The 25,192-nt window shown below is 39.1% G+C and overlaps 1 protein-coding gene across 6 annotated transcripts in view; it reads left to right on the top strand.

The window, feature by feature from the left end:
• The window catches only part of SCAF11 (SR-related CTD associated factor 11), a 73,438-nt gene that overhangs the window by 32,461 nt on the left and 15,785 nt on the right, over positions 1-25,192 (top strand). For 3 of the 6 annotated variants that reach the window (XM_062195113.1, XM_062195110.1, XM_062195111.1), the window contains exons 4-7: positions 11,363-11,440; positions 14,064-14,099; positions 16,288-16,388; positions 20,386-20,447. In XM_062195113.1, coding sequence (XP_062051097.1) covers positions 11,363-11,440; positions 14,064-14,099; positions 16,288-16,388; positions 20,386-20,447 — 277 coding nt within the window. Of the gene's footprint in view, positions 1-6,978; positions 7,147-11,362; positions 11,441-14,063; positions 14,100-16,287; positions 16,389-20,385; positions 20,448-25,192 lie in introns of all 6 variants that reach the window. The other 3 variants (XM_062195115.1, XM_062195112.1, XM_062195114.1) reach the window with 2 other exon arrangements.

The following is a 25,192-nucleotide window of genomic DNA, read 5'->3' as shown; positions in this document are numbered from 1 at the left end:
ACTGATCCAACTATTTTTTCCTGGTAGTTTGTAGTAATTCAATGTCTTCAGTGTACTTGACTCTCTTAGGTTGTCTATTCACTACTAATAATGTCTTCTGTCTGCTGTTTGTTTTATATTTTTCAGAGAATTTTCACACAGGTTATTTGATTTCTTCTTTGTATCAGCCTTGTGGAATAACACCAGAGCAGATGTAGTAGTGTCCTGTGGTTTTACAGACGAGGAAACTTGGGTTTTATGTTCCGTGACTTGGCCAGGATCTCATAGCTTACATGGCAAAAATGAATTTACAACTTTAGTTTGTAATTCCTATTTTTAATTTAGTATGAACTAATTTCTACTGATTTTTCATAGATAGTAAATGATTAAGAAACAGGACATTTTGGACATTTAATATACTGTGTTGACCTGTTTGAAGCCAAATACTTTGACTAAATATTAATTTATAATCCCATTTGTTCTTTTTTTTTTTTTTTTTTTTTGACAGGCAGAGTTAGATAGTGAGAGAGAGAGACAGAGAGAAAGGTCTTCCTTTCTGTTGGTTCACCCCCCAAATGGCTGCTACGGATGGCGTGCTATGCCGATCTGAAGCCAGGAGCCAGGTGCTTCCTCCTGCACCTGTGGGTGCAGGGCCCAAGCACTTGGGCCATCCTCCACTGCCTTCCCGGGCCATAGCAGAGAGCTGGAGTGGAAGAGGAGCAACCAGGACAAAATCCGGCGCCCCAACTGGGACTAGAACCCGGGGTGCCGGCGCCGCAGGCAGAGGATTAGCCCAGTGAGCCCCGGCGCTGGCCAAAAGTTTCTTGTTTTTAATATTAATCATGGTATGTTTTCCAAGTTAGTATTTTGACAGTGTGTGAAAATTAGTAAAGGAGATAAATCTCAAAAATATTTTGACGTTAGGTGCTTTCAAATGATCTGTTGTCCCTAGTGCATTGAAATTAATTGTTTATTACATAATCATGGTCTTCATATTTCCACGTTTTACTTAATTTTCCTTAACAGTGCGGAAGGGCGACTATAGGTTTCTGTAATGACTCTGGCCGAATTTCTGCAGTAGGGAGGAAAAGATTTGTTTCAACTTAAAGTGGTCTTGGGTAAGGAGGAATTAAGGGTAGATGAAAATGTATTTTTGGGAAAAGTGTTTTGACTTTTGCTGAGTTAATATAGTAGGTTAGATTTCTGTATGTTTGCAGGAACATTGATTAATGAAATAAAAAATTTTTCACCCAGTTAAAGAGTTCATATGTGTTGAATTTAGTATACCTTCATTTGAATTTTTTTTTAAAAATGGGATTTTTGCTTCAGGTAGAGAGTAGTATTGATGGATGGGTGGAAGATTTCAGTTTAGTACTTACAGTATTCTCTTCAGTGACCACGTAATTCTGAACTTCAATAACATTGTCTAAGAAAATTATAGACATAGAATATAATAATAATATTACACATAATATGTGTAACATAGACACAGTTCCCATCCCTCCATATTCCTCCATAGTGCATCTTTCACACAACCAGAAGCTTTTCATCATAGTCTGTTTCTCCTGGGTATATATCTAGAAGAGGAATTGCTAGATTGTAGACTATGCACATGTTCACTTCTAGACATTGGTAAGCTTAGATCTATATTTTTAACCCTTGTTGACCTTTTAAGTTGCACATAACTTGACAACATAGTGTTTGCAGTAAACTTTTTTAAACATTAAGCATTTCATTTATTTGAAAGACACTTCCAGTCTGCTGGTTCATCCCCCAGACACCCACAGCAGCCAGGGCTGGGCTTGGGTAGGAGCCAGGACTGGGGAACTCAGTCCAAGTCTCCCACATGGATGGCAGGGGCCCAGTCACTTGAGCCATCACTGCTGCCTCCCAGGGCGTGCATTGTCAGGAAGCAGGAATTGAGAGTGAAGCTGGGACTCAGAGTTAATGCACTGTGAGATGGGATGTGGTACCCTAACTTGTGGTCTAGCACCCAAACCGATGCCTGCCCCCAATACCTTTCTTACATGTAGTGTTTTCCTTCTGTTGTGTTATTCCTATGCATATAAAGTTTCATTGAAGATAAATTGCTTTTCCCAAGAAAGCCCTGATTATAAGTTGTGATGCTGGACAGGGCAGGATGGGGAAAAGTTGTGACATTGTTTAAACAAAGTAATTAACCTATATAAGGGAGAATAAGCAGAACAGTACCAATTATGCCATTGTACTATTGGGCTAGCAGCCATCAGTTAAGAAAACCGTTAAGTTGAACAGTAAGAAGACGATGATTTACTAATAAATTGCTCATTAGAAATTATAAATGAATGCTGGTTGAGAAAATCACTTAGTCTTTAAAATTTCAGGTTGGATCTTTAATTGCTGTGATAAAAATTAGATGTGTTTTGAATTATATAAGTGCTTTGACACTTATATAATTATTTGAATTACATTTCAAATTCACCAGTGGTTTTTTGTTTGTTTTTTCATTTTCATTAATTGAGCTCTCTTGTTTTATTCCTCAGCCTCTTTCTGTTTAAAAGGGAGATTGGAAATTTACTCAGATTTTGGGAGTAGGAATAAATGTCTGTTCAGTCTCCTAATGCTGTATGTGAAGACTTTCTTACACGTTCTTCTGTTTAATTTCATTTAGTTCACTTTGTTAGTGCTTATTTGCTATACAAGGCAAGGATTCATAGCTCGAGTAATAATCTACTTCAAATACCTCAAGGAAGAGCCCAAAGTTAAAATCATTTTTAAGGGGCTGACATTGTGGTATAGTAGATAAAGCTGCTACCTGCAATGCCAGCATCCCATATGGGTGCCAATTTGTGTCTCAGCTGCTCCACTTTGAATCCACCTCTCTGCTAATGGCCTAGGAAAGCAGTAGAAGATGGCCCAGGTAATTGGGTCACTGCACTTGTGTGGGAGACCTGGAAGTAGCATCTGGCTCCTGGCTTCGGTTTGGCCTCGCAGCCTGGCAGTTGTGGCCATCTAGGGTGAACCAGCGGGTGGAAGACCTTTCTTTCTGTCTCTCCCTTTCTCTGTGTGTAATTTTACCTCTCAAATATATAAAATCTTAAAAAAAAAAAAATGAATATCAGAGGCAGACTTAGGGGCACAGTGAGTTTAAGTCATGGCTTGGGATTCCTACAATCCGTATGAGTTTGTTGGTTCTAGTCCTGGCTCCTCTGCTTCTGATCCAGCGTTCCTGCCGGTACATCCGGGAAGGCAGCAGCTAATGGCCCAAATGCTTGGTTTCCCACAAATGGAAGAGTCCACAGAGTTGCTGGATCCTGGCTTTGGCCTTGCCCAGCCCCTGCTGTGTGGACATGTGGGAAGTGAACTGGAGATTGAAGACCTTTCTCTCACCATCTTCTGTCTCTGTTTGTCTGCCCCTCTCAGTCAGCCTTTCAATAAAAAACAAAACAAAACAAAAAAAACTTAGTAGAGTGGGATAGCAGTCACCAGAAAAAGACTCATTTACTTTGAACTTCATATTTTAGACATTGAAGAAATTCTGCTTTGTACAAAACCAGCATTTAGAAAAATTCATGTGTATATTTAGTGTCTGTACTTCAGACACAGCCCTGAGATCTTCCCTGCTCTTAAAATATCTGTCTCCAAAATCAAAGTTAGTTTCAAGCTCTAAAATTTTGATTCTGTGGTGGTTTAAACAAGAGCTGGGGTTAGTCTTTAAAGTGATTGAGTAACCTTTTGTAGTCTCTAAGCTTATCAGAGAATTCACTTTATTTAGAGTGAAAAGATCCAGGGTAGTGGAACCTGTGGAACCTAGGCCCATAGCCTAAATGGCCTTTGGTCTACTAAAATAAATTTAAATTAAGTGTGTCTAGTATGACTGTATTTAGTTGGAAGGAGTTCATAAATGGTAAACCTGTTGAATATTGAGCAAAGAGACAACATGTAACTGATATTTAAGGAAAGGTGAAATTTTAGAATTTAAACCATCACTGTTTGAGCTGAGAATTTGAAATTGAACAAAAGAAGGCCTATTAAGTGATAAAATATTTGTAAAGAAAATATATTAACATTTATCAGACATTTGATTAGCACACTGTTTTACCCATACTGTGAATGAAAACAGCCTATAGTTTTTTGTTTTTTGTTTTTTTTAAGATTTATTTATTTGAAAGAGTTACACAGCGAGAAGAGGCAGAAGGGGGTGGGGTGCATCTGCTGGTTCACTCCCCAGTTGGCCGCAGTGGACGGAGCTGCGCCAGTCTGAAGCCAGGAGCCAGGTGCTTCTTCCAGGTCTACCATGTGGGTGCAGGGACCCAAGGGCTTGGGCCATCTTGTATGCTTTCCCAGGCCATAGCAGAGAGCTGGATAGGAAGCGGAGCAGCTGGGACTCAAACCGGCACCCATATAGGATGCTGGCTCTGCAGGTGGCGGCTTTACCTGCTACAGGCCCCCAGCCTAAGTTTTTAATTCATGTAAATTTAACCTTGAGTATCTGATTTTGCACATTTAAAGTAGATACTTAGAAAAGTTAACACTAGAGAAGTCTGATACAGGCAGTACTGGTGACAACTGATTGTAACTAGAGTGCCCTCCAGACAAATTACTACCTTCCCTCTCCTCCCCTCTTCTTGTACTGGTTAAGAAAGTAAGATTTATGATATTGCATAGTTGCCAAGAAGTGATTGAAATTTTGGTACTTATAGGGTTAGGATTTGAAGACTTAAACATTGTGTGTTTAAAGCATCTAAGTGTTTTTATTATGTTAATATTTTTTATTTGAGAAGCAGCAAGAGAAAAAGAGGTGGAATGAGATCTTCAGTGCACTGGTTCAACCTCCAAATGCCGGCAACAGCCAGTCTGGGCCACGCCAGAGCCAGGAGTTGGCAATACAGTCCAGGTCTCCCATGTGGGTGGCAGGGACCAAACTACTTGGGCTGCCTCTGAGGGTGTACATTAGCAGGAAGCTGGAGTCAGGAGCAGAGCCAGGACTGGAGCCCAAGCTCTGATATGGGAATTAGGTGTCCTGGGCCTGATCCCAAGTGGTGTCTTAGCCACTATAGCAAATGCCCACCTAGAGCTTCTACTCTTTTTAAAGGAACATGGCAATATTTGTGGTTAGGATGTTCTTAAAACTACCAGGTTTTATTCTCTAAGTTATATAAACTATTTCTCTTTTATTTTTAAAAATGTGATTGGCTTTCCCACTGTGAGCAAGTCATCCTTTCATATTTCATATCCAATGCTGGTAGCCTCATTTTGATAAATAAAGGTTAATGAAATAATTGTACAACTGATTGAGGCATGCTTTCTGTCGTGAGCCTAGAAACGAAGAGTCTTTCCAAAGCGACTTAGACTTCTGGAAGAAGTCAGGCCACAGTGTCAGTGCAGACAGGTGAGGCGTGTGTTTTTGAATAATAATAGGAAAAAACGGTGTAATTTATATATACATGTTCTTTTGTAAAGTAAGCAGAAGTCCTTACATCATTCTACTGAGTAGTGAACTTTTCAGTAATATAGTGATTCAGCAAAGCTTCGGTATGTGGAGTTTTTCCTCAACTTTTAATTTCCTTTCTTTTCTGTTCCTTAACTAACCTAGACCTGTACATAATTCTCTGCGAACAATTATTTAAATATATATATGGGATACCATTAATAATAGCTTTTTACAAAATATTGTCATATATTATTTCATTTGGTTATTGACACCCTTGTAGGAGGTAGAAGGGCTTGCTGTCTACCTTCATTCTTAAAGTGGTTTAGAGAGATTGCTGGTTCTGACTCTTTCAAAACTTGAAGCCAATTTTTCCAGATCCACTGCTGTGTATACTCTGTGAACGAGATCTTTGGGAAATTCTTTGATAGGATAAAACATGGTTTACATTGTGAACACTTATTACATAGAGTGTATGTGTAAAGATTTTGGTTTAATACTGCTTTACTATTATAGATTAATATATATTTTGTAGATTCCTTTTAAGTGTTCAGAATATATAAACTTACTTACACAGATAGTTTACTGAATTTTCTATTTTTATACTAGAAAAAGAAGTCGTAAGTGTGAAATGTCAGAGAAAATTAAGATTAATTGTAATTCTGGGGGCTGGCGCTGTGGCTTAGTAGGGAAGGCTGCCATCTGCAGTGGCAGCATCCCACATGGGCGTGGATTCAAGTCCTGGCTGCTCGCTTCCGATCCAGTTCTCTGCTGTGACCTGGTCTGGGTAAGCAGAAGATGGCCTAAGTCCTTGGGGCCCTGTACCCATGTGGGAGACTCATACTCGGACTCAGAGGAAGCTCCTGGCTTCTAGCTTTGGATCAGCGCAGTTCTGGCTGTTGAAACCAACTGGGGAGTGAACCACTGGGTGGAAGACTGCTCTCTTGGTGTAACTCTGAGTTTCAAATAAATAAATAAATCTTAAAAAGAAAGAAAGAAAAAAAAAAAAAACAGAAGTGAAGCTGGCATTACCGATGGTGGCTTAATGGCTTAACCCACCACACCACGGTGCCAGCCCTGGAAATTGAAAAAAAAAGGAATTCTGGCCAGCTGTTACGCATCCAGCAGGACACGAGGCTTCCTTTGAGTGGCAAGATGAAATGCATCGTTACTTGCGGTTCTTGTCTTCACTGACAGCCACTTGAACTTTAGGAACACGTTTCTGAAAGCTGGTGTAAAGAACCCGTTTTACTAATAACAGAGTGACAAGGCAGTGTCTGGCAAGAATGGTTATAGTGCCACAGTGCCATAGGGAATGTGTAGGCTGACTTAAGTGAGCACTTACATGGAAGGGCCAGGCGCTGTGTCTTGAAACCATCAGTGAGAAAGTTAGGTCTTGGTGAACAGCTTTAAAATAACCATCAGCCTTTAATGGTATGCATTTCTAAATCATATTTACTTGATTTTAAACTGCAATTATATAATATACTCTAATTGTTAGAAGGAGAGATAAATGCTCCAGAGAGTCCCATCAACAGGCAAACCTACCGATAAGCACTTACCTTTAACACTTGCTTCTCTCTCTCTAGGAGGGGCTATCTATAGGTAGCCTATGTGATTGAGGATAGAGCAGCAGCAGGAAGCAAGAAATATTAGAAATCAAGAATCCTGAAATCCAAATAAGGAAGGTTTCCTGTTCTTACATTTAAATATGGGTTTGTCTGAGCTGGGAATTTACAACGCTTCAGAACACTAGGGTATGTTTTTACTGAAATCATTAGGAAGATTTTTTTTTTTTCTATCACAATTGCCTCTTTAATTGATAAAAACGTAGTACAGAGCATTCATGGTAGAAGTGCGTGTTCTAATACGTAATGCACTGTAAAGCAGTGGGTAACTTCTACTAATTTTGTAGCTGTATCATCAAGTTGAATGGTGTTTTTAGACTGCTTTGATTTTGGAAATAATTAGATACTTTAGAAGCTATTGGAATGAAATTTATAATGATTCAAGCTGGTAAAGAATGAAAGATATTTTGCTATATTTAAGGAATCACAATGATGAGTAATTGAATATTTTTGTTGGTGTACAATGAAAAAAGTTGTATTAATTTTCTTGAAATTAATTGTGGTATTAAATCAGTGAGTACATTAAAAATTTTCTACATTAATTTTAAATGTGAACTCTGAAAACCTCACACCTTCAAGATTTAATCTGTTATTCTAGTGATAAAAGCTTGACTTTGAAAACTCAAAATATCTTCGGGATTTTCTGGATAGATAATCTATTAGATATGAGGTTAGGGTTCTTATGGGAGTGCTTTAAAACTAGATGAATCCAAATGATTTCTATAAAAACTTGTAAAATTTTCCTGTTATAGCTATTTGATTATGACATTGTGGATAATTTAATGCTTTATATCTATTAGTGAAATTTGCTATATGTGAAAGTAGCCTTTTAATTTCCTTGTAGTATATGTTAAGAAAAAAATACACTTAGGTTTTTTAAACCTGTTTTGATTTCTCATTCCCTTCTTTTTTAGTTATTCTTAATTTACTCAAATATGCTGTGAAGACTTAATTCAGAATAACTGAGTTTCTCTTCTGTTTGCTCTTGTAAATAATTTGCCACAGTGTTCTTCCTAGGGTCAGAATAGGTGGCATTGTATCTTAACTGTGTACCCTAGGTGTCTAGTTTTTTGACTTATTTTCTCCTTACGAGGAGAGAGACTGTGAGAGATAACTCGCCTTTAAAAGATTTTCATTACTCAGCCTGACCCACAGTAAGTTATTTTATTTTCTAGTGTTAATGAAATTATCTTTTGGAAATGTTAAGTATTTGCAGATTGTGATAATCCATAGCAGTTTTTCAGCTCTACCACTTTGCTTTCTGTTTTCTTTTGAACCCTTGCTTGAAATGAAGCCATAGACAAATCCAAGGCAAATATGCTTATGGAAAAAGGAATGAAAACTTTACCCAGAACTCTGTATCAAAATAAAATGCTTACATTAAAAGTATGTCAGACTGAAAATTTTATTTATTTATTTATTTATTTATTTTTAATTTTTTTTTTTTTTTTGACAGGCAGAGTGGACAGTGAGAGAGAGAGAGACAGAGAGAAAGGTCTTCCTTTGCCGTTGGTTCACCCTCAAATGGCTGCCGTGGCTGGCGCACTGCGGCCGGCTCACCACACTGATCCAAAGGCAGGAGCCAGGTGCTTCTCCTGGTCTCCCATGGGGTGCAGGGCCCAAGCACTTGGGCCATCCTGCACTGCACTCCGGGCCACAGCAGAGAGCTGGCCTGGAAGAGGGGCAACTGGGACAGAACCCGGTGTGCCAGCGCCGCAAGGCGGAGGATTAGCCTATTGAGCCACGGCGCCGGCCCAGACTGAAAATTTTGAAGATGAATGTATAATTTTGCTGATGTCAACAGAGGATAAAGAAAGAAAGAAATGAGATTATGTAATTTCAGTCTTTGAAAACCTCATGCATCTGATACAGAGTAAATTCTAAAACAGTGGCTTTCTTTGTATCTTAGCAATGCCAACATTGAAATATCTAAATAGTTACATACTTTAATTTCTGTGCCTGCCATGAAGGTTGAAAATTCCAATAAGAAATCATTAAGGTCCCATCATATTGTAGGTTGTCTTTTTGCTAATGAACTAAGACTTTTGTTAGGGTAGTTAAGCTAGTTGAAGTTTACAGGCCCTTACATGATATTTAGTATATTCCATGTGTTCTTCTGAGAGTTCAGTAACTTCCCATAAACATCTTAGAGGTGAATTCTGTTACTCTGATTTTCACATGCTAGGGTAGCTGTGGCACAGAGACGCTGAGTCACTAGCTCCAGTTTACACAGAAAATAGGAAAGTAGGTAGAACCACTACACAAATATCTTAAATAGATTTAAAAAAAAATAAGGAAATAAATTTTCATTGATTGCTGTTTATTTTTATGTATATATATCTAATTTTATCTTTAAAATAGAGATAAAAAGAACTACATTTTGAAACTTTGGTAAAAGTAGAAAGCATTTGACAGTTTTTACTTTTAAATATTATTTTAAATTATAGATGTAGTGTTACAGTAACTTCTAACCTAAAAACTTGCATATAGTATATGCCAGTGCACTAAACCATTAGCAATTAGGCTATTAAATTCTTTGAACTAGAATTACTGTTAGCAGTTCCTTGCTAAAAAGATACAGACGGCTTTGTTGCTGCTTGTGGCAAAGCTTCTTAAGACCAGAGTTTCTGAAGGGGAAGGAATAGTATCTTTCTTATGTTCGTCATAGTACTTGAAGATAGGTTGGGACTGGCTTAAGCGAATGTGAACTGAGTTAAAATGAGGCTACTGCAAAAAGTTCATAGAAAATGTAATTAAAAATGAACAATTTTGGTGTAAAAATGTGATATGCAGATGGTTTTTTGATAATAAGTATTTTCTATGAAGTTTCTGATGAGCTTTCATATCCATGGCTTTCAGAATTTTTTGCACCAAAATAAAAAATAAGAATTTTCTATGGAATTTTTGAAACACTTTACGTAAGTTAGGGCTCATTTCTTAATTCAGATGTAGTGAAGCATTTTCCTTTCAAAGTGCACCCACTTAACTGGGAAGAAAAATCACTTATACAGAGTGGTAGAAAGTACTTCAGTTTGTATTTTAGCTGCTCCCAAGTGACTCAGGAACTGTGTGAAGATGGGTTCTAAGATCAGGGACCCCGCACTTCTCTTTCTTCCTGTACTGTGTCTGCATATCTTGGTAAGTGCAAAAGCCCAGAAAGGCAGATTGTATTTCTCACCAAGGAAAAATGTAGTTTATCTAGATTCTGTTGTCTTTGATATTAAGCTAAACTCCCACTTTACTTTTGTAACTATAGCTATTAATAATGTTACCTTTTGTTATTTTGTTCATAGGCTGCCTGCCCTAGTAGAAAACTTGCTCTGTCCTAAGTTATTTGAATGAGATAAGCTCATTCTTATATAATACTTAATGGTATTATCAGAGAAAATCTTAATTATGGTTGGTGCACATGAATTTTGCAAGTATTTACATCAAATTAAATAAAATTGACTTTTAGTCATAAAGTAACTAAAGGACCAATTCGATTTCCTTAATAAATAAAGAACACTTACAATTCACTTTGAAAAAGACCAGCAACCTACTCGCATGTTAGGCAAAGAACATGAATAGACAGTTTAAGAAAAAAGAGTTTTGGCTAGCCCTTAAAAATATGATAATATATTCAACCTTACTCACATAAAAGGAAATATAATATATTATGGCCCACCATGCTGATAAGGATAGGGCAACTTTGACTTAATATGAACCAATCTGCATTATATAATTAAGAGAAAAAAGGCAAAGTTCAATTGATATGAATTTATCCTATATATTAAAAAGACTTGTGTGTATGTCTGCAAAAACATACATTGTAAGAAACTGAGGTGGAGTAAGACACTTCATTTTCTTCTTTTACATACGTCTATTGGTGGCAAAGCTGCCTATTCAAAATAATTAATTTGAGATAAAGACTAAGTCACAGATTGTTATTGTCTGCAAGGGACATTACCTTTTTATCTGGAAGATTTGCTCGAGTTCTGCGTAGTGGGCAGCTGCATATCACAGAGCTGCTGGTGCCCTCCCACCTTCCGTAACACCAGTAGATATTTAATGGGATCTGATTAATGGAGATTTTAGCATTTTTGCTCATCAGTGTATTCCAGTTATCATACAGTAGGTACTCAAAAGGTGTTTGCAAGAATGAAACAAATCTGAGGTTTTTACTGCTCTATAGCATAATATAGACTGAGAGTATTTTACTTTGTCTTCGAAAGAAGAAAAATACATATTTTTCTGTTGCTTCTGGTTACACTGGAAATCTTAGAAATATATGTAGTATAGCTTAATTTTGATTTATTCTAAATAAACTTTTATAAAGATATAATTTGTCATTCATTTTTTTCAGACTTTGCCTTCATGTCCTATTGACCGAAAACCTTTTCAGGCAGTGTTAAAATTCAGTGCATTGGAAGGTTGTGTTAAGGTAAGTCTTAGATTTTATTTTGCAGCATGATATAAAGTTAATTAAGGCTGTTTTGTTTGGATAGATTTTCTAGTTTGTGTATATTTGAAGATGGTTACACTGTAGGTCTAATAAAGTGGTATCATTACCCAGGGTGACAAGTCTAGACTTGAAAGATACTGAAATTCTGAACCTCTTTTTCTTTACTCCCTAGAGAGAGCATAGACTCAGTGGTCAGTAAGGTATTCATCACAGTGTTTTAGATCTCTGAGACTGCTCTAAATTACTCAGCACTTAATCTTAAGTCTAAGAATTCCTGTATTTCACAAATTTTTAATAATTGCATAGCACTTTGATCACATTTTTTCCATTGTAAAGAATGTTAGAATAGTAGATCTAAAGGCATCTCCCCAAAATTATTTTTTCATGAAAAATACTATAATTTTGAGAAGACAAGCCAGTGAAATTATATATAAAATAGTGTCTTTATTCTTATGTACTAATTATTACCTCATTGATATTGCCTGTGATGATTTTGAATTATATTAACATTGTTGACTTACAAGGAAAAAAAAGAAATAGTGTTATTTCTGAGTTAATGAGTAAATGTAGAATAAAGAAGAATAGAAGTTAAGTAACATGTGTGAGGAAGGAATTTCATATCACTGTAAATCCTGACTGATAAATGTCTAACAATGAGAATACTCAATATACACATATGTGATGCTGTCAAAAGGAAAAACAAACTGCTTCCACATAGCACTGTTGTTAGTCAATGACAGCTGGATTCTGTCTGTATAAGTAGGAAAGAGGGTGTAAGTAATAGATGTTATTGAAGCATTAGTTGTTCTCAGTGTAGGTATTTATAGTTTCTTTTGACACATTTTTACTAGTTGAGTCTTGATGTAAGGTACAAACAAGATTGCAATTCAAATAAACTGACATGTATAAAAAATTTGCTTGTTGTAGGTGTGTAACTGTTATTTGCACAAATAAGTATGTATCTTGGAGAAAAGATATATGTGTAATATAAAAAAAATATATTATGGCTTCTCTGGCAGACAGATTCTCTATTCCTCCACCTCCAAATTTCCTAATTGTGTTTCTACAGATTCATTAGCATGAGCTATCTTCAAGGATAGTTCTATGTGAAATTTTGTTCTGTTGCTTGGAATAAGAATTTGCTTTTACTTAATAGAGTTTGTATTTTACTTAAAGGTTTGATACAGTGCTAATCCAGTTTTGTCTAACTTAGATATTTGTTGTCATGAAATATCTTCTACATTTTCTTTTTAAAAATTATTTATTGAGGTCAGCATTGTGGCACAGTGAGTTAAGCCACTGCTGGTGATGCTGACATCCTGTATGAGTGCCTGTTCGAGTGTTGGCTGCTCCATTTCCAGTCCCGCCCCCTGCTAATGTGCATGAAAGCAGTGGAAGGTGGCCCAACTGCTTGAGCCCCTGCACCCACATGGGAGACCAAGAAGGAGATCTGGGTTCTTGGCTTCCGCCTGGCCCAGCCCTGGCTGTTGTGGTCATTTCGAGAGTGAACCAGCAGAAGGAAGATCTCTCTTTCTCCTTCTCTCATTCTTTCTCTGTAAATCTTCATTTCAAATAAATAAATCTTTAAAAAAAATTTCTTATTTATTTATTGGACAGACAGAGGGACAGAGAGCTCCCATTCCCTAGTTCAGTCCCTAAAATCCTGCATTGGCCAGTGCTAGGCTGGGATGAGGTTGGGGCAGAAGCTGGGAGCCAGGACCTCAGTCTTAGTGGGTGGCAGGAACCCAATTACTTTAACCATCGCTGATTTCTCTCAGGGTCTGCATGACCAGAAAGCTAGAATCAGGAGTGGAGCTGGTGCTCAAGCCCAGGCATTCTGATGTGGGACTTGGGATGTCTTTTTAGTCTTCGCGTTACCTTTTCCTTTTCTATTTGAACTCCTTTAAGATACCTCTGTTTGCAATTCCCATTGAGCATTCACCTCTATCAAATTATTTTACTAAATTATCCTCCCTAAGGTTTAGAATAATTTTCTGACTTCTAGATGCCATGGTTAGTTTTCTGTGTATACTGATGTTGACTATTTTGTATTTCCTTTGATTTCTAGGACATCCTTCTCTTGTGGCGTATGTGTGTGTGTGTGTGTGTGTGTCTGTTTCTGATATGTGTATATATGCTTGTTTTTCTAACTTGATTGTTCATAATCTTGTTTGTCATCTCTCTGCTCTTATTCTTTTCTTAATCATTGGGATCCTCATAGGATATTCTTTTGATTTCTCTGATCTTCTGTCTTTCATTAAGTCTTCTGAAATACTTTGGTCCCTTTAAGTACTACCTGTGTTTGGATGGCTACTAAAATTTATCACTAGCCAAGACATCTTCCCCAAGATCATGCTCTGTGTTTGTAGCCTCTCTGCTGTACATCTCCATCTAGAATACAACAGGAATCTAAACCTTAACAAACCATAACCTCATATCATACCCTATCCTGCCCTAGCCCTGTTAATGATGTCACATTGCTAGTCATCTGCTTCAGGAATTTCTGGGAATTTTCCACTTTGCTTTCTCTTGTTTTTGTGATTTCTTCTGCTCAGTGTCTTAAGTTTGTTCCATCTTCATTCCTGTGCTGGTGTCTTTGCAGGCCCTCATGCTGTCATCTAGACCAGCGTTGTCCAGTGTAAGTGTGCTGCAAACCTCGCTGTGATTTAAGATGTTTAGTAGGCACATTAAAAGAGTAAGATGAGACAGATGAAGTAAGTTTTAGTGGTATATCTAGTCCAGCATATCTAATACAGTATTTCAACATGTGATGCTTTTAAAGAAGTTTTACTGAGGTGCCGGCACTCTGGTGCAGCGAGTTAAGCTGCCTCCTGCACTGCTTCATGCTGTGCGGGTGCTGGTTCATGTCCAAAGCTGCTCTGTTTCCTTCCTTCCTTCCTTCCTTCCTTCCTTCCTTCCTTCCTTCCTTCCTTCCTTCCTTCCTTCCTTCCTTCCTTTCTTCCTTCCTCTCTTTCTCTCTTTCTTTCTCTCTCTCTCTCTTTCTCTCTTTCTCTCTTTCTTTTGCTGCGCTACGTCTGATTCAGCTCCCTACTAATGGCCTCGGAAAAGCAGCAGAAGATGGCCCAAGTACTTGAGCCCCTGCGACCCACCTGGAAAGGAAACCTGGAAGAAGCTCCTGGCTTTGGCCTGGCCTACCCGCAGCCATTGTGGCCATTTGGGGAGTGAACAAGTGGATGGAAGATCTTTTTCTGTCTCTACTTCTGTCTCTGTAGCTCTGCCTTTTAAATAAGTAAATAAACTTTTTTTAAAAATTACAAATGGGAGATTTTATGTTCCTTTTTTTTTTTTTTTTAAAGTTGTGCTGTTTGTAAAATCCTATTGTGTATGATACAGCACATTTGGATTCAGACAAAGCACATCAGAAGTGCTTAGTTGCCACATATGGCCGGCCAGTGACTATTGTCCTGGACAGTGTAGATGTAGACAATTATGTAAGTGTTGTTTTTTGTGTTTTTTGTTTTTGTTTTTTTTGGGGGGGGGTGATCTCGTTTCTTGGGTATAGTCTCTCTTTAACTGATTCATTGTCCACATGACTGCCAAAGTTATGTTCTTAAATAATAAGTTGATTATCTCATTCACTTGCTTTACAAACTCTACTTACTCTCTGATACTCATAGAATAAGTTGTTTATTCCAGGGCTGTTACATTCTGGTCCTAACAGTTTGACCAACTTTGCATCCTGCCATGCGTGCTCCTCTTCTCTGTTCATACTGGCCTCTCAAATGCTTTGTAACTCTGTGTTCTTTTCTCCATCCTGAATATTTTTACCTTAGACAAATTCCCTTTCATTGTTTAAGAGTAATTCATAAATCATTTACTCATTAAAATCTTCTCTGGGGGCTGGCGCTGTGACATAGTGGGCTAAGCCTCTGCCTGTAGAGCTGGCATCCCATATGGATGTTGGTTTGAGTCCCAGCTGCTCCACTTCTCATCCAGCTCTTTGCTGTGGCCTGGGAAACCAGTAGAAGATGGCCCAAATGCTTGGACCCCTGTACTCAGGTGGGAGACCTGGAGGAAGCTCCTGGCTCCTGGCTCCTGGCTTTGGATAGGCCCAGCTCCACCCGTTGTGGCCACTTGGGGAGTGAACCAGTGGATGGAAGACTTCTCTCTCTGCTTCTGCCTCTCTGTAACTCTGCCTTTCAAATAAATAAATTAATTAAAAAAATTTTTTCTCTGACATCCTCAGATGAGTTAATTTCTCAGTTCCTTTTGTGTATACAAATCTATGCTCATATCTGTTAGGAGCATCTCTTTATAGCCTCTCTCTTTGTTTCAGTTCCCCAGAACTTAGCACACACTAAGCCTGTGGTTTGGCATGCTTGAATAAATAAGCATTTTTTTTTTTTTAAGATTTATTTTATTTATTTGAAAGACAGAGTTACAGAGAGAGGTAGAGACGGAGAGAGAGGTCTTCCATCTGCTGGTTCACTCCCCAAATGGCTGCAACGTCCGGAACTGAGCTGATCTGATGTCAGGAGCCAGGAACTTCTTTTGGGTCTCCCATGCGGGTGCAGGGGCCCAAGGATTTGTGCCATTTTCTGCTGCTTTCCCAGACCATAGCAGAGAGCTGGATAAAAGAGGAGCAGCCGGGATTAAAAGTGGTGTCCATATGGGGTGCTGGCACTTCAGGCCAGGGCTTTTAACCCACTGCACCACAGTGCCGGCTCCAGCATATGTATTTTGATTATACTTTCCATTCAGACAATTTTGTTTCTCTTCTTTTTCTTTTCAGCATTTCAAAGGAAAATTGAAAATTTTTGATGTTGGATTACTGCTTTAAATCGATAATTTTGTTTTCCTCATAGGTTCAAGTTAAAAGACAGTTGAGAGAAACGAAAGACAAGAAAAATGAAGGCTTTTTAACGAAACAGCTTTCCTGTTATGAAAGTTGTAAAGGCTCTGTAAGGTTAGTGATGACCTTTAGAGGTGGAATCCAAGTGAGTATACCCAAAGCTAACTAGTGCACCATAGAGCTCTTCAGAAAAAGCCAAGTGGGCTTAAATGTATTTATTGCTTCTTTGAAAGCGTATAATTGGTTTCATCAACTAAAATCTTAGATTTTAATGTGAGCTCTGTCCTACGTTTTGTAAAGTCAGTTTTTATCTCTTTTTTTCCTAATATTTTAAGTTAAATTTGTAAATTGTAAAAGCTTACCTTCGTTTTTAGTACTTACCACAGAACTGTAACAATGGTGCTGGTGCTCAGGCCATACCTAGAGCAGCACTGATCTAAGTATCCTGACAGAACAGCAGGGAGTAACTGGTGATGTCCTGCAGTGTGTTCTTCCCAAGGCAGTTACAACTGGAACTGCTTATTACCTTTCACAGTGTTCTGACTTGGGGTGTAGCAGGCTCTTGCTACCTGCTGTAGTTAAGTGTGTATGTTTAAAAACTTGGTAATGTATTTGGGTTGATTTCTTTAATTTCTGTTGTTCAGATCCTTACCTTACTTTAGCGCAGTTGTTTAGAAATATAGTGCTTAATACTTGTGTTTAATAGATACTTAGCATAGTGTCTTGAACTAAGTGGAATACAGATAGTATACTGGAATTTGATATATTAATGCTTAACTTATTTAATATACTTAAAATGTATCTTTTTTCATCTATATGTATTTAGAAATGTCTAAAAGTTGTACTTTTAAGTTATACAATTGTCATAATTAAATCTATAATTATTTAGCATATCAATTTATTTTTTTTTAAATATTTATTTATTATGAAGAGAAAGCAACAGAGTGAGGGAGAGAGATCTTTCATTTACTGTCTTATTCCTCAAATGCCCTCAGCAGCCAGGTCTGGGCCAGGTTGAAGCACGGCATGTGAGTGGCAGAGACTCATGTATTTGGGCCATTATCTGCTAGGCAGCTTTACAGAGAAGCTGAATCAGCAGCAGAGGAGCTGGGACTTGAACCACACCTGCACAATGCCTGTCCTAGAATGCAAATGTTTTAAGAGAATAAATTTATTTAGTTACTTAAACAGTTGGCAGTAATCCCTGAGAATTATTGAGCCTGCCACTAATTTATAACATTGTAGCTCCTAAGATCTGAACTTTTGAGAAATTACATTCTTCTTGTGAATAAAGGTACAATTTCTTCTGCCAGAAAAACATATGTTTTTAACTACAACACTTTATGTATGGTTTTAATGAATATGCATCTCAAGAGCCTGGCCAGGAGCCCCAAATTTTCTTAAGTATTCTTGAGAGTCAATTTTGATTTTTGCATTTATTTTTGCATAGTAGGTATTAATACACTTTTCTAAGTTACAGTGAAGAAATAACCTTTTGGCATCTTTGTTCTTGATACAGCTCTAATCACTGCCTGTGACATCACGGCTGTGCAATTATTGCTCCCTTGGAAATACCCAGTTCTTTCTTTTATTTTTTATTTTTTTTGACAGGCAGAGTGGACAGTGAGAAAGAGAGACAAAGGTCTTCCTTTGCCGTTGGTTCATCCTCCAATGGCCGCCGTGGCCGGCATACCGCGCTGATCCGAAGCCAGGAGCCAGGTGCTTCTCCTGGTCTCCCATGGGGTGCAGGGCCCAAGCACTTGGGCCATCCTCCACTGCCTTCCCGGGCCACAGCAGAGAGCTGGCCCGGAAGAGGGGCAACCGGGACAGAATCCGGCGCCCCGACCGGTACTAGAACCCGGTGTGCAGGTGCCGCAAGGCAGAGGATTAGCCTATTGAGCCGCGGCGCCGGCCTACCCAGTTCTTTCTGAAAGTGCAGATTGTCATTACTGAGTGAGGTGTAAGCCTCATGTCTGTTATTTGGGTCTAACACAGCTGAGGTAGTCAATGTGTTTATGAAAAGCTTTTTCTCAGAGCTTTGTTATAAGGGGTTGGGGTAGGGATATGACAGATACAACGTAGTAGTTTCTTTTGTTCACCACATCATATCCTTAATGATTTATTCCAGGGGAGAAAATCTTGGTCACCATTTGGCTATTTACAGTATATTCTGAGGTTTGGAGTCCTGTGGGTGTTTATCGCATGCTTGCCTTTTAGTCTTCTGTTGCTGAGTATAGCACACAGAAACGATATATGCAGTTTTGTCTCTCTCTTCTAAGGAAAACCTTAACAACCTTGTCTCTCTGATCCTCCCTATGAGTTTCAAATAAGGAATTGCAGAGGTGTTTTTTTTCTTGGTGGTGAACCTGTGTTTTAAGTCACTGGAGTGGAGAATAGCAGCTGGGTATGGAGTAGTAACCATTCACACTTTGCTAGATTTTTTTTTTTTTTTTTTTTTTTTGGGTAGGATCTGTTTAGTTAGTTGAAAGGCGGAGAGAGGGAGGGAGGGAGGGAGGGAGGGAGGGAGGGAGGGAGAGAGAGAGAGAGAGAGATCGATCCTACATCCCTGATTTACTCCCAGATGGCCACAATGGCGAGGGTTCGGCTAGGCCAAAGTCAGAAACCAGGAATTCATCTTAGTCTCCCAAGCTGGTGGCAGGGACCCATGTACTTCCACTCGTCACCCACTGCTTCCTACCACATTAGCGGGAAGCTGGATTGGAAGTGGTTTAGCTGAGAGTCAAACTTGAACTATGATTTGGGATGTGGACATCACAGCTGGCGGCTTAACCTACTAAAACACAACTCCCAGCCCTCTTGGCTGAAATTTTCTAATGGCCCTTTTAGTAGTATCTGTTTACTTCAGTTCTGCATGGCTCAGTAGTCAGCCAGCCATGACCGACCAGTATTGTTTTAAGACTCAGATTTGGGGCCAGCAGCGCGGCTCACTAGGCTAATCCTCTGCCTGCGGCGCCGGCACACCTGGTTCTAGTCCCAGTTGGGGCACCGGATTCTGTCCAGGTTGCCCCTCTTCCAGGCCAGCTCTCTGCTATGGCCCGGGAGGGCAGTGGAGGATGGCCCCAGTGCTTGGGCCCTGCACCCGCATGGGAGACCAGGAGAAGCACCTGGCTCCTGGCTTCGGATCAGCGTACTGTGCTGGCCACGGCGGCCATTGGAGGGTGAACCAATGGCAAAGGAAGACCTTTCTCTCTCACTATCCACTCTGCCTGTCCAAAAAAAAAAAAAAACAAACAAAAAAAAAACACAGATTTGGGTCAATGGGCTTAACCCACTGCTTGGAATTCCTACATCCCATGTTTGGAAATCCTGTTTGTGTCCTGGCTGCTCCATTTCTGATGTACTTCCTGCTAATATACTTGCAAAAGCAGCAGATGTCCCAGGTGTTTTAAACAGATGCATAGTTTCATAGACGGCGCCATGGCTTAACAGGCTAATCCTCCGCCTTGTGACACCGGCACACCGGGTTCTAGTCCCGGTTGGGGTGCCGGATTCTATCCCGGTGGCCCCTCTTCCAGGCCAGGTCTCTGCTATGGCCCAGGGAAGGCAGTGGAGGATGGCCCAAGTCCTTGGGCCCTGCACCCGCATGGGAGACCAGGAGAAGCACCTGGCTCCTGGCTTTGGATCAGCGAGATGCGCCGGCCGCAGCGGCCATTGGAGGGTGAACCAGCGGCAAAAAGGAAGACCTTTCTCTCTGTCTCTCTCTCTCTCTCACTGTCCACTCTGCCTGTCAAAAAAAAAAAAAAAAAAAAAACAAAAAAAAACACCAAAAACAAAAAAACAGATGCATAGTTTCAAAGAAAATGCATAGCAAAAGGAGGTAAAGAAAGCAGAATTAGCAGGTATCAGGGGAAAAAAGTAAAGACATTATTGTCTAAAGACTGAGATGGTACAACTCATATAAAATTCTGACTAACATTCCAGTATCTCATAGGAGTTTGTGAGAGTGTTATTTAAGCCATTTATCAGACTTTCAAGATAGTTAATAAAATGCATTTATATTAGATTTTGTTTGAATGGATAATTAGTTCAAAGCAAGTGAGCAGAATGAGCATTTTTGTTTAATTTTTGCAAATTTTTTTGATGTTTACAGAAGAAAAATTACTGGAAGAGAAGATCTAAGTGCAAGAGTTCATGATTTGAGGATCATACATGGTATGTTTTGCTCATGTGTTCTACCTTTTCTTTTTTTTTTTTTTTAGTTTAATGGTTGTACCAGAATTCTCATTACTGGTTTTGAGAATAGTATAGCATAGAGCTCTGTAAACTATATTCAGTTGCACATAAACTTTACTTTCTGGGATCATTGGTGCTGTTCTCTTTCTACTTTTTCTTTTTGCTCAGCTTGGAGGAAGGGTGTATGTGTGTGTGGGAAGCAGAGGAGGGGTAGTGTTGATAGCAAAGAGTATTTCCCAGCTGCTTGGTGTTTAGCATCCTGAACTGTGGTTTTACCTCCCTTAGTAGTGCAGACCTCCTTAGGAAGGAAAGAAGAGCTGAAATACCTGTAGGCCATGGCTGTGTCAGTGGCAAAGGAAATCTGTGACAACAAGACGCTGAATCTCAGTTTCAGAGGCAGCTGTGATTTGACCTAGAGCCAGACTTGCAGTTTGAAGTTTGTCTGGAAATGAAGCACTGCTAATACATACACCTCAGGAGCAGATAAATATTCCTGCCTTTTTCACTTGTGTAATGTGTGATGCTGTTAATCCAGGTAGGCTTTGTAGCAAGGCCTGAGCAAAATGAGCCCCTCCAAGGATGCTGAGGTCGACCTTGCGGTGCGTGCTGTTGGTTCTGCTTTAGTAGCCTGTAACTCGGAGCTGCTTGTGAGCCAGGAGGTGGGCATTTGTTTTCCAGGCATGTTAAAGCGATTTTGAAGTAATAGATAGAACTGGTTGGTTAATCAGTGAGGTAGAAAACAATGAATGCATTTATTATATTTAAAAAGAAATAGCTTCTTAATGCATTTTGAATACCAAATTTGGTTGTTTGTATTGCTTTTCTGATTGGAATTTACATGATCTCAGGTTCGATTCGTAGATTAATAAGTGATAATTACCTTTGATAATTTTCTATTAAAGTGAAATTGCATTAAAAGTTTGTTTTGATCTCTGGACTTAAGTGGTTAAAAGAACTTTTCATTTGTTGAAAGACCTCTGGGTGTGAATATGATTTTGGTTTGTTGTGAGACTGCTGTAGATTGACATCTTTTCTTACTGAGAGCTGCTTGGTAATTTAGGTTGCAAAATTGAATTGTAGAAGGTGAAATGATTTTTAAAATTTTCTGTGGAGAGTTTGGCCTAATCTCATTATCTTAATCTGAGTTTTACTACCACAGTAATTTTCTTTTAAATATGTATCTCCTGCCTGGAGGTGTTTTTTGTTTTTTTTTTTTTTAATTTTTTTTATTTGACAGGTAGAGTTAGTGAGAGAGAGAGAAAGGTCTTCCTTCCGTTGGTTCACCCCCCCCAAATGGCCGCTATGGCTGGAGTTACGCCAATCTGAAGCCAGGAGCCAGGTGCCTCCTCCTGGTCTCCCACACGCGTGCAGGGCCCAAGCACTTGGGTCATCCTCCACTGCCCACCTGGGCCACAGCAGAGAGCTGGACTGAAAGAGGAGCAACCAGGACTAGAACTCGCCGCCTATATGGGATGCTGGCGCCACAGGCAGAGGATTAGCCAAGTGAGCCGTGGTGCTAGCCACTGCCTGGAGTTTTTAGAAAAGTGAAACATCAGCAGATCAGTAGAGGCCATTTATAAGAATGTAAGTTTCATTCTGATCTGAGATTTTCTTTTTCTGTTTAGAATAGTAAATGGACATCATAATCCAGTTTAAGACATCTTAGTGGACTTCTTAAGCCAATTTAAGGTTGCATAGCTAACTTAAAATTTTTAGAAAAAAATTTTCCTCTCAGGTTAACATTGTATAAGATTTACAACCTAATGTTCTGTATATTTAAAATGCCTAAGTCATTTATTTGGTTTAGGATAGGCAGGAATCCTCATTACACTTATGAGTGTCAGCTAGCTGGTTATGAGCAAGTATACTAACTGAGTCAGTCTGGACTGATTTGAAGGGAACCAAGTACATATTGATAAACCATTTAGTTCATTTTTCTTTGTTATATGAGATAAGTGACAGGTCTGGTTTTTCTTCACATATTGAGACATTACTTAACTTAAAAACTACTTGGGTTTAAATTCTGCTTCTTGGTTAACACATATCCAGTGTACGATGTTTGTTTTCACGGAGGCAAAAGGGAATGAGAACTCTTTTTCATTCAACAAAGACTTACTGTGGCAGTAGTGATCAAAAGAGAAAAAATGTCAGTAGTGTGTCCTCTTGTGGGCATTAAAAAGATGTAAGACTAGTAGTAATAGGTGCTTTAAAGAAGAAACTCAGTAAAGTATTTTAGGATTATGGTATTGTGGAGATATTTTATATGAAGGGTCATGGAAAGCCTTGTAAAGATGTGTTTGAGCAGTGATCTTAGAGAAATAAGGAATTAAGCATAATGACATCTGAGGAACATAGCAAGCATAAATAAAAGCCCTATGGTAGTATTCTTGGTATGTTCAAGGAACAGCAGAGAGGCCATTGTAGCTAGAAAGACTGAGTTAGGCAGATGGAGGAGAAAGAGTCACATTGTTGGGGTAGGTCATTCAGGCCCTCTGTGAGATTGGAAACCTTTTCAGGGTATCATGATATGACACATTGTTTTTTGTTAAAGATTTATTTATTTATTTGAGAGAGAGAGAGAGAGAGAGAGAGAGAGAGAGAGGTTATCCATCTAATGGTTCACTCCCCAGTTGGCCACAACAGCCAAAGCTGCGCTGATCTGAAGCCAGGAGTCAGGAGCTTCTTCTGGGTCTCCCATGTGGGTGCAGGGGCCCAAGCACTTGGGCCATCTTCTACTGCTTTCCCAGACCATAGCAGAGAGCTGGACTGGAAGTGGGTCTCAAACTGGCGCGCATATGGGATGCCGGCACTGTAGGCCAGGGTGTTAACCCTCTGTGCCACAGCGCCGGCCCCAGATCTGACAAATTTTTAAAGGCTCACTCTGGCAGAGGGAAGAAAATCACAGGAGGGTAGGAGTAGAAGCCAAGATTGACTGGTTAGGTGACAGCTTTCCAGGCTGCAGATTACTGTGGCTTAGGCCAGTAGACGTGTGAGAAGACTTCAGTTCTGTATAGGTGGTATTTCAAAGGTGAGCCTACCAGATTGGTGGGTGGGTTGGTTGTAATATACAAGAAAGAAGGAAGTTAAAGGTTGACTCCCAGGTTACGGAGAAAGGGAGGTGGGGAGGAGAATGTGTGGGAGGGTTAAGTCAAAAATTGTCATTTGAGAGAAGAATGGTAGTTGCTGGGGGGAGGAGGAAATGGAGAGGTGCTAGTCAAGGGGTCCAAAGATTCATTTATGCATGATAAGTTCTGAAAACCTGAAGTCAACAGTGGAAATGTAGTTAATGGTATTGTGTTGAGATTTGATCAGTGGGCAGATATCAAGTGTTCTTACTACAAAGTAAATGTGAGATGGTAGTTATGTTAATTAGCTTGATGATGGTAATTATTTCACAGTGTGTTTATGTATCAGAATGTTAAGTAGTATACCTTAAGTATTTTTAGTTTTGTCAATTATACCTGGTAAATGGGGGAATTATGTTTTGAATATGTAAAATATCTAGCATATATCCAAATAGAGATACTCTCAAGAAATATGTGTGTTTGTGTATTATGTATAAGTAAATAAGAACTATTCACCTTTATCTTATTTGGTGGTGATCAGTTTCTGTTGATACATGTGTATCTGTGCTTTGTTAAATTGGTGATTTCTTCTGGCTTATCAGACCTTTCCTCACTCTTGAGTTCCGGAAAAAATGACTAAGACCATGATGATTAAAAAGAAGAATGAGATCATAGAGAATTTTGATCAGCAAAGCTAAAATTTATGTATACAGTATCCTAAGCAGTAGTGCTATGCAAATATTTGGGTTCTTCAAAAAGTTCATGGACAGTGAACACTGAAAAACTATGCATGGGTTCTAAGAAATTTTTTGCACCCAAGTGAACTCTCACTAACTTATTAGAACATGAGCAGATTCTGATTTGAGAAACTGAGAAGAATAAGACATCAGTTTGGAAAGAGTCCCTATCAGAGCAACATGTGTTTAGCTACAATTAAAGCAAAAACAAACATTCACATTATCGTGAATGTTGTATAGAAGAGTGATAAAATCATTTATATTATCCCCATAAACCTGTCATATATTAATATAAAGAAATCAGCAATTTACAATTGGGTAACTTATTTTAAGAGAGGATAAGACAGTGTTGAAGATGAAGCCATCATTAGTTTGCGAGGAAAAAAAATTCATCTTGCTAGCACCCTTATTGAAGAGGAACAACAGTTAACAATAAATGATAGCTAGCACCATAGACATTTTAGTTGGCTCAGTTTATATATTTCTGACTGAAAAAATAAAGTGGAGCTAAGTTTTATTTATTTATTTGAGAGGCAGAGCAACAGAGAGGGAGGGAAGGAGGAAGGGAGGGAGAGATTGAGAGAGAAAGCGAGAAAGAGAGGTAGATCAAGAGAAAGAGATCTTTCATCTGCTTGTTCACTCCTTAAATGGCTATAACAGCCAGGAACTCTAGCCTGGTCTCCCACATGGGTGGCCCAAGTTCTTGGGCCATCTCTGCTGCCTTTCCAGGCTCACTATTAGGAAGGTGGAATAAAAACAGAGCATCCAGAACTTGAACTGGCACTCTGATACAGGATGTCTGCATCACAAGCAGTGGCTGAACTCACTGTGCTGCAATGCTGGCTCCCAGTGGATATGTTAAACAAGTGGGGCCGGTGCTGAAATGTAGTGGGTGAAGACCCCGCCTGCAGTGCCGGCTTCT

The sequence above is a fragment of the Lepus europaeus genome, chromosome 6 (genome assembly GCF_033115175.1).
Source record: "Lepus europaeus isolate LE1 chromosome 6, mLepTim1.pri, whole genome shotgun sequence".
Lineage (NCBI taxonomy): Eukaryota > Metazoa > Chordata > Mammalia > Lagomorpha > Leporidae > Lepus > Lepus europaeus.
Note: the sequence above shows the minus strand (reverse complement) of the source record. Positions and strands in the feature narration are given on the sequence as shown.